This window comes from Equus quagga, chromosome 14 (assembly GCF_021613505.1).
Source record: "Equus quagga isolate Etosha38 chromosome 14, UCLA_HA_Equagga_1.0, whole genome shotgun sequence".
NCBI classification, from domain to species: Eukaryota; Metazoa; Chordata; class Mammalia; order Perissodactyla; family Equidae; genus Equus; species Equus quagga.
The window spans coordinates 25,660,125-25,670,797 of NC_060280.1; the positions used below are offsets into that span (position 1 = coordinate 25,660,125).

A 10,673-nucleotide genomic window follows, 5' to 3' on the forward strand; every position below is an offset into this window, starting at 1 on the left:
AGATTATTTACGACATTAAAAAAAAGGCTAACGCTATAGTAAGAAACTGTGTGAAGTAGAATTAAAAGTAAACCAGTTCAGGATTTTACAACACATGTAGTTAGCAGGCTTAAAGAGATCACAGTTGTGAGAGAGAGAGAATTACAATCATGAAGAAAGCATAGGTTTTTATGAAAAGGATTGAACATGGAAAAATTAAGTGTTGAAAAATAATTATATTGAGGAACTGAAGAATAAAATGGAAACTGCTGAAAATAAAAATTCTGAATATTAAAAATAAGTGGATAGACTTTCAGGACCACAGTAAAATAGACAGAGTGATAGAAAGAAAGAAAGAAAGTTAAAATACCTGAAAGAGAGATAAGGAGTTCAAATTTTATGTTATTTAAAGAAGAATATAGTAAGAAAGTTCAGAAGAAAATACTTAAAGAAAGATTGAAAAGCTCCTAGAAGTGTAGATACATAGTCTCAGAATATAAGAACTAACCCTGAATATTGACCCTGACTTTTTTAAAAAATTATATTTCTAGACTCAATATAATGAAATTTAAGAACATCAAAATTCAGACGACTTACAAAGAAAAAAGAAGAAAAATGGCTGGCCCAGTGGTGCATCGGTTAAATACGCACGTTCTGCTTCAATGGCTTATGGTTCGTTGGTTCGGATCCCAGGTGTGGACTTACCCACTGCTTGTCAAGCCAGGCTGTGGCAGGCGTCTCACATATGAAGTAGAGGAAGATGGGAATGGATGCTAGCTCAGGGCCAGTCTTCCTCAGCAAAAAGAGAAGGATTGGCGGCACATGTTAGCTCAAGGCTAATCTTCCTCAAAAAAAAAAGAAGAAAAATCTTTCCAAAAGAATGAAAAAATGATTGACATCACGTTTCATCAACAGCACTAGTTGCCAGGAAAAAAACAAAGTTGGACAATAAACTCAGAAATCTGATGGAACAGAATTTTGTTCTAAGGTTCTATAAATTTTTAATCTATTATTCAAATATGAGGGCAAATAAGGACATGTTTAGATATAAAAATATTGTTAAATGTGACCAGAGAAGATGGCGTTTTGGAAGGCGGCAGGGGCAGGCTGGAAATAATAGATAAACTCTCCACGAAGATTGTGAATCCCAGAGCAAGAAGATGTTCATGAGGACTAAGTGCACAACTAAATTATTAAAAATATGCATGTTAAATACAAATGGTCATTTAAAAAGGTTTTTTTCCTTATTTTGGAAACAAAATTCCAGCCAATTCAACATGAGAGATATAGATGCACCACACAGGAAAAATAGGAAAAGGAAAAAAAAGAAGTAGAAGTTTTGTTCAGAGTAGTCACCAATTAGTTTAATTAGAAAACTAATGTTTAAATAACAAATGTTAGGAAACAAAGTTAAATTAGAGAAGTATAAAGGTCAGAAAAAAGAAAAGTATTGGAACATATGAAATTTTTTAAAAAGGTGATCAAACCAAAGAACTAGAAAGCAGAAATACATTCTAATTGATTACAGTCTTGCTATCCAATAATTCTACCTCAAAGTACAAAACCTGGATAAATTATCTAAAAATGTACAAAGAAATAAATTCAAGAATGTGTAGCGTATTTTCTAAGTAAAAACTATGTAAATATCTATTAATATATGAATACATAAATAAAATCAATGTCCTAAAACAAAACACAAAGTATTTTAATCTCTGTAAATTAATAACAAGCGATATAACTAAAATATTGCAATTAGTTGTAAAACTAAGAAAATTTGTGGGAGGAGGATGAAAGGGGAAAAAGGACACATATGTATGGTGATGGATAAAACCTAGACCGTTGGTGGTAAAGGTGATACAGTCCATACAGAAACTGACATACAATAATGCACATGTGAAATTTACACAATGCTATAAGCCAATATTGCCTCAAAAAAGTAATTTTAAAAGTAAACTAAAAAATTTTATATTGCAACGTCATAAAAACACTATAGATAGATTTTGCCTCTGGAAAAATAGGAAAGAAACCGTGCAAAGCGGTGTTAAACTTTAATTTAATCAAGGTGATTTCAACTTTAAATCTGTATATAATTTACTTAGTGTTATCTTTGAGATGAGTGTAATGTTAAAAGTCATTAATTCGTGAGTTGTAGGAACAAAGATATTTGTTATGTTGTTACTTAAGTTTCCTTTTTAAGAAGTCTGAAAAAGAGAAAATAAATATTACTTTTTAAAAATACAAACCAATGTGACAAATTTGATGATGCAAAAGGTCATTGCTTGGTCTTTGGAAAATTGTGTTATCATATCAGTTGAGAACTCTCAGTCTCATGCGAAAAAGGTGGCAATTCATCAGTTGAGTTGACAGCTTGTACATTAAAATCACTGGGGGAACTAGAGATGCATCATGTGTTTAGGATGAGAGGCCTTGGACTGAGGATGGAGTATTTTAGGGTCAAATGTAGAATGAGAGAATAAAACTGAATAAAATGATAGGCAAAGTCTAGAATGCATCACATAGATGGAGAAAAATGCTAAATGTAATTTGATTTTAAGACTACACTTTATGCTTATGCTATGGCCTGAATGCAGAGATGCAATCAATGATGGTACTATTGGTATTAGAAATTACATGCTTGTTTTGGCTATCATTCCAATGAGTCTTACAGATTTGGCAGACCATTCCAATTCAAACTACAGAATTGGCAATGATTTTTTTGAATCCATGAACTTGGCTTTTTTTTAAGAGCACAACAGAATGCAAGCTCCATAGGCCAGATATTTGTTTTAGTTTGGTTGATTGACTTATCCCAGGCAATTAGAATGATTCAAGACATACAATAGACACCAAATGAATGTAAGTTAACTGAATAATCAAATGAATGCATGAATGAAAGATTGAATAAATGAATGAAGTAGGATACAGGGTCAAATTTCCAGTGCCACATTTCTCTAAATACTACAAAGCACCAAAGACCCAATATAATACTTTCTTTCTTCAGAAAAGAAGCAGACTTAATGCTACCAAGACTCTGCATGAAGACATGCAGACAGAGGCTACACACTTCCCTTCCAGGATAGCCCATTAGCCTTTGACCTTGAGATGCAATGAAGTTTCTACAAGTCTTAGAATGTGATAGTAGAAGGTAGGAAAAATCAACTTGTATCGCAACCTGGCAGCAATAGGTTAGGACGAGGAGACATCCCTTAAGCCAAGGACACACAAGACTTCCTGGATGAACAAAATTCCTTAGTAAAAGAATTTAGTAGGAGTCTTATTTATTAGTAAAGATATGGAGCACTCGCTCTCGTATTTGTTTGGTCCTCACACCATAAATGATAGGGTTGAGCAAAGGTGGGATAACCAAATAGAGGTTGGCAACAAGAATGTGAATATAGCGAGGTATGTTGTGTCCAAATCGGTGAGTGAGGAAAGAGAAGACTGAGGGGATATAAAAAACACAGATGACCCCAATATGAGAACCACATGTGCTGAGGGCTTTTAGCCGTGCATCTTGTGATGGGAGGTGGAAGACGGCACAGAGAATGTAAACGTAGGAGATGCCAATAAGGACTAGAATCAGAAGAAAGACAGAAACCACAAAGAGCCCATAGATAGCATTGATACGGATGTTTCCACAGGACAATTTTGCAATGCCCATATGCTCACAGTAGGAATGAGATAGTATATAAGCCTGACAGAAGGGTAGGCGGTAGATCAGATAGATCATGGGAAGTGTAAGTAGGACTGGACGAACTATAACGCATGTGCTGATGCCCATCAGTACCTGGGATGTCAAGATGCTCGTGTAGTGGAGTGGAGCACAGATTGCCACATAACGGTCAAAGGCCATGGCCAATAACACCAAAGCTTCCATGCCAGTAAAGGCATGGATCAAAAACATCTGGGCCACACAAGCTCCAAAGTTAATCTCATGAGCATCAAACCAGAAGATACCCAGCATGCGGGGCACAGAGGTTGTAGAAAGGGCCAGATCAATTGTTGAAAGGATGGCTAGAAAGTAGAACATGGGTTCCCGGAGGGTCTGTTCTGTCTTGATGACGAGCAGAATTGTGGCATTGCCCAGTAAAGCCACAAGGTAAGCAGAGCAGAAGGGCAGGGAGATCCAGACATGGACCTCTTCGAGACCTGGGATTCCAATGAGGAAAAATGTGGCTGGGTGAAAACTGCTCCTGTTCTGATATTTCATCCTATCACTGGACAAGGAGGTAAAGCTGCTCCTCCTGCAGGGAGAAAAATGAGAAACAGAGAGCAAGAGAGAGAGAGAGATCAGAGGAAAGACATGGTATGTCAATTTCTAGCTTAGTATTTCAGCATAGAATTGATGTCATGTTTATTATATGAGTAAACCTGTTGGTGAAGGACATAGAGACATTTGACAGGCCAGGCCAAAGTCATATTCAGTGTTTTCATTCTGCCTGTTGATTGAATTCTAATTCCAAACATGAAGGTTTGCAGCAAATGCAACACAGATCTCTAGTAATTAGAAGTTGCCATTTACTTTGGAAGAGAATAGGATGTGATTCCACTCTGGGAAACTCACTCTCTGGTGAGTGACACTGGAAACAACAAGAACGCACATAGACCTAATTAATACCCTACAGAGGCAAGCAAAAATGCCTTTAAGGAATCCATAATGAAAATAAATCATAGACCAAGATGTATAGGTACTCATTCATAATCTGAAGCCTTCTGACTCCTCATTATTCACTCATACAGAGATACATGTGTAAAAACTCTGACCCAAGCCCAGTAGCCTGTCACAGACACCAAATCAGACTATACGAGACAGTCACATGTTCTCAGGCAAGTCCTGTCTCCTCGAGTTGCTTGGCTGGGAGCAGAAACAGCCATTGTTCATGATTTACAGACTACACAGAGTATCAGTTGGGAAAGGGAAAGGAGGGTGGTCTAATGCAATTTACACTCTTTTGTTTAGTATCCACAGCATATCAAGTATTCTCAGAGCACCTATTCATTTCACTTGTGTTAACTTTACCACTGCTGTGGAACCAATACTCGCTTGGTTACTCCTTCTATCAGTTCAAGACACTGGAAATCTGGGTAGAAAACTCTGCAAGCCTTGGATGATCTTGGTACCAGAAAAGGCTTTTTTTTTGTAGCTCTCTGGGATAGCAGTGTATTAATAGAGAAAATCTACTTCTGCAGTGATCTAAAGGGGATCGAGAAAGATAAATAAGCAATGCCTTAAAAATGCTACAGAATAACTCAAACTGCTGAAAAAGTAAAGAAACTTACCCTGGGGTGTGTGATACAGCAGTTGTAGTTAAAAATAAAGCATAGAGAACCTTGCTTTCATCCTTGTCATAGCTTTACTTTCGTACAATCTTTTAATTATTTTTTTTCAAGGTAGTAACATACCAAGGTGAGAAAAAAAAAATTTATATTTTTGGGTTCAGTCCAACATAGAGAGTACAAGTGTGGCAGGATGGACTGACCCTTAATTGTGTTCTATGAAAATATAGACATCCTGGCCAATCAAGAAACCATTGCTTAGTAGAAAGATGATGGTTAAGGCCAAGGCTAGTGAGTTCCTGTTGCTTATTTTGGAACAACACTGGGAGCCCACTCTTAACAATAGGTCTCCCCTAGCTCCATTCCTTCCTAGCGCCGCAGAAATTCATTTCATCCAATGCAATTGACAGGATGATATTAAATGCCTTCCATCTTTCTGAGAGATTCTAAAGATAATCTTATTACCAGTTGAAAACATAATTTTTTTCCTGCCTGGTGCAGGTTTGGCACATAGTCCAGTTCTCAGCCTGCTCTGCTCATGTATCTCTTCACGTGGCACCACATCTGTTCAACAGAACTCAGCAGCTGAGTCAGTTACCTCTTTACTCCATAGCAGGGGACTAACACACAGCATCAGGCAGCCTAGCATTTACTCCTGTTTCTGAGCAGTGCGTGGGGGCATGTTTATATTAGGCTTCTATCACCTAGGGGATAGTTCTAAGAGTACAAACTTTACACAGAGCTCTGGGATTGAGTCCTCAGAGACTGCTCACAAACTTCTAGAGTCTACTCCAGAAACAGAAAAACCCGAAGAGTGTAGGAGCAAACTGAAATGTAGGTAAATACAAGTAAAAAGTGGGGATAAAACACACAGCTCTTGTCATTTATACTTGACATATGTGAAAACAGATCTATTGTATTTCCACATGAATATGAATAGGCAGCCCAATTCTATGGGTTACTGATCTGTATAGAGAAGAAACTGGCTAATTTAATTTCAAATATTTAAACCTGCATGGGAGGCTTTTTGTCTGGCTGTAAATCTCACTATTTCTCTTCACTGACAGTTTTTGCAACCTAATATCATTGCTTTGAGTTCCCTGATCAACACAAGAACACAAATCCACAATTTCTGTACATGAATTTCCTACCATCACCACCACAATTTCACATGTACAAATTTAAAAGATCCTATTGATAAAGTGTCTAAAATTTCAATCCTGGAGTCAGAGCACTGGTGCTTGAGTGTTGGCTCTCCTACATACTAGCTGTGTGACTTTGGGTGACTCTCATATTATTTCTATTGCACAATTTCCTTAACTATAAAATGGGAATCATAGTAGTTTCTGCCTCGGTGGGTAGATTTGATATAAATTAAATGTCTCTGAGACATTTAGAACAGTGTCCTATACATAGTAAGTAGTCAATTCTAGTTAAATTTATTATTATTATTATTTTAGGTTTCAGCTGATGAGAGCAACTATGGATTTTATTCATGCAAACAGATTGAGAAATCATTCGTACTACCAGTTCTACAGCCATTTTTCTTCTGAAACCTCTAATGACATCAAATATTTACTTCTTTAATTTTAGAGTTAATCATGTATATATCCTGGAGATCCTATTTGAATGTGATGATTTGGATTGAAAGAATTAGATCTTCTTATTATACCATTGAAGTTTCTGGGAACCTCCTTAAGACAGAATCAGGCTTAAGAAATAAAGCTTTGAACACAAAGTATGAGAATTAGTATCTTCTCCATCATTCTGTACAAACATTAAAGCTGTCTACTGTAAATTCACAATTTTTGTTTCCCTGTACTTATATAATGAAATATTCTCTTGGGTCCAATCAAGCTTTTACATGTAATCAAAATCATTCTTAAGACATTTGCTTAAAGGCACATTTCTTCCTCTATGAGTATGAACTAGGACACACGTAATCTTGAGAGTTGCTAAGAGATATCTTAGATCCATGAGGGGAGCTAAATTTAGGATCGAGATGAGATACAGAATCTCCACAGCAAATGTTAAAACAAACGTGGTCCCCGGTGACACAGTTTTGTTATTCAAAAAACTCTTATACAAAACCAGGCCAAGATCTTTATTGTTGTAAGAGCCAATAAATTTTATTTAATGACTAAGACAATTTGGATTATCTTTTCAGAAGCCTACAATGTAAAATATCCCAATAGATACAGATTTGACTACTTCTTTTTTTTTTTTTCACGGGAGACCTCCTTCCCAGTGGCCTCAAGTCTGTAGTTCCAATCTGAACTGGTTGGTTTTCATATGCCTAGCTGGAAATACACTTTATTACTCTCCTGTTTTGAATCCATTGTTCCTCATACCTCATGTCTTTCCGTTTCACAAATAGCTCTCTAGGTTTCCTGGAACATATCTTATGTAAATTCCCAAAGTAGGATAAGTAGAGAATATAGTTTCAAAATCTTTGTCTGACTGAAAATTACTTTGCTTCAATCATTACTGATATTTTAGGTATGCTCATTTGTATTGGTTCAGTTGTGTCCCCCTAAAATTCATATGTTGCTATTCTAACACCCAGTGTTTCAGAATGTCACCTTATTTGGAAACAAGGTCATTGCAGATATAATTATTTAAGTTAAAATTAAGACATACTAGAGTAGGGTGGGCCCCTAATCCAATCTGACTGATGTCCTTATAAAAACATGCCATGTGAAGAAACAGACAGGTACACAGGGAAAGCACCATGTGAAGATAAAGGCAGAGATCAGAATGATGCCTCTATACACCAAGGCAAATGGCTTTTCTTGTTGGTCAACAGCCTTGAAAAGGAAAAACTGTAAGATTAATATCAAGGAATATAGGGGTAGGGGCATGTGAATAGACATCTGGGAATAGCACAAAGTGTGAAGATGTTTGGGTCACATTATAACACCCACCAGATAATCCAACCAAGTAGATCCAGTTGACGAGAGCCAGTCTTTGTCATTAACCATAGAGAACATCTGTGTTTAAATAGAGTAGCCCTCCTAACATTGACAGAGACCATGGTTGGGCCCAACTGCATAGACTTCCACTAATCAAAGCTCAGCTAGCTACTGACACTCTGAAGACCCAAACTTCCAGCAGCAGAGGCAAATAATAAACCCCAATATAGCTCCAAGTGATGAACCAAGTATTTGGTGACAATTTAACTACATTATACCTTTCCACCATAAAATAAGCAACCATTCCTTTAAACCATGACATATATTCTAAGTGTGAGTTTGATTTCCCTGCTCACAGAGCCTCAGTCAGCACCTTTATCCCAAGGCATATAGCATGTTTAATGCATTGACATGGAATTTAGCATAACATCATATAGAAACAAGGGATCCCTTTTACAACAAGAGGTGTCCAAGGAATTATAGCAGTGGGCACATGTTCATGAGATTCACTGGTTATATCTTATACTATTAGGCCAACAACCCAATGGAGTAATAGGTTGGCTTATTGAATGCATATCTTAGTTCCAGCTTAAAAATTACAATCTACAATGATGGGTACATCCTCCAGGATGCAGTTCACACTCTAAATTATCAATCATTCTAAAGAAAGAATATGTGAGTCTAAGAACTAAGAGATAGAAGTATGAGAGGTTCCCATTACTACTACTTCTATTGACGCACTGAGGAAATTTGTGATTGCTGACCCCACAAGATTCTATGAGTTTGGAGAATCTGGTTCCCAGATTAGAAGTACTTCCACCCAAAGACACTGGTATCTCTGCATGTCACTCAGGCATTTTGGGTTCCTTGTGCCAAATAACAAGTGGATGAGACAAAGAGCTATCATCCTGGGTGAAATAATTTATCATGATCATCAGGAGAAGCCAAAGCAACCAACATAAAAAGGTAGCAGAGAAAAATAGGTTAGGTCCCAAGTGACGTATGTGGACATATCTTAGAAGAATATTGCTCAATTTTGATAGGAAATGGATAAACACAACAACCCACACCTAAGAAAGATATGGTGACCTGGGGCTCCACATTAGTTAGGATCTACTGAGAAGAAAATCCCAAGACAGGATTAGAAATGCAAGAGATTTGTTGATGAAATGCCTATGAAGGATAAAGGTATAGAAACAAGAGAAGGAAAGGAGTGTATTTAGACCAGGATAAAAGTCTCATATCTGGAAGAAGAAGGGTAAAGACAAAGCATTGAATGGAAAAATTTGGGGACTGTAGCACAATTCCAAGAAAGATTCAGCCAAGCCAAGATGGAGTTTTGAGCCAAAGTCATTTGTTGGGGAAGTCCTAAGTCCTGTGAGTGGACATACATTAGTATCTTACTGTTCTCTGTCACTGTCAGAGAGAAGTCCATGGGAAGTGTGGCCTAGGTACAAAGGTGATGGAGGACCAGAGCAGTAGCTTGGGTGTTCAGTCAAGTCTTCTCCCTGTAGTGGAAGATCTGAGTGGTTTATTTACACGATCACCACAGTATATCCCTTGTGCCACACAGATCTTTTTCTCCACTTAGGTTAGGGTACCAGTTCTTCCAGAGTTCCTATTGTTTCATTTGCTCTCAGAACTACAACTGATACTCATTATTTCTACCTTTTATAATATAGTGTAAATTCCCGTAAATCCAAGCTGTCAATTCTGTAGGTCTTGGTGGCTTATCTGGTTGGGTGACCTGAATTTCCATTCTTGAGATGTCTGAGTCTTTGGTAATTATACCCTTCTCTGGATAGGTTGCTGTGTATATCCATTCACAGTTAAGAAAGAGAAGGAAGTATTAGAAGATGTCCAAGGGGATCATGTAGTTCACACATATTCAAAACAAAAGAAACTCAGTGTAGTTGACTTGCCACCATTTTTTACCTCAGATACCACCAATATGTAGTCCTATTTTTCCACCTGGTGGTAAATGGATCAGTACCACAACTTCATCTTATTGTCTACTATTGCAAGTGAGCAAAAGTGAGGACATCTTATTTTGCCAAATGGCCCCAGCCCCTCCTCTGTGTGACTACTCGCTGCTCTGCACACACTCTAAAAATTTCACATACTCTCCTAATTGTGTAAATATTGTGTTATCTTTTTTAATTTTCTATAATGTAGTGTCTCTATGCTCTTTAATAATTTCAAGGCCACTATTTTTGCACCTACCTTTGTATGAATATCTTCACATAAATAAATTTTTCGTTATATTTTAAGTTTTGCCTCAAGATGGATTTTCAGGGAGAAGTACACTCAATCAAATAAGATTTAATATATATTGATAAAGATTGACCAATATAGATAAAAAGAATAACAACATTTAAAAAGAAACTATCACTTCTTGAATTTTACTGCACTAGTCCCTCTGCAAAGTATATATACTTTATGTGCATCTTTTTCAAAAAATGCTCATGGGACAACTGGACATCCATTTACCTTCCTACTATATAC

At 36.9% G+C, this 10,673-nt stretch overlaps 1 protein-coding gene across 1 annotated transcript; it reads right to left on the minus strand.

Annotated features, from left to right (window-relative positions):
* Window positions 1–3,253: 3,253 nt before the first annotated feature.
* On the minus strand, window positions 3,254–4,189 carry LOC124225751 (olfactory receptor 52J3). The gene has a single exon (XM_046638391.1). It carries the CDS (start codon window positions 4,187–4,189, stop codon window positions 3,254–3,256), a length of 936 nt encoding a protein of 311 aa, XP_046494347.1.
* Between the last annotated feature and the right edge of the window lie 6,484 nt (window positions 4,190–10,673).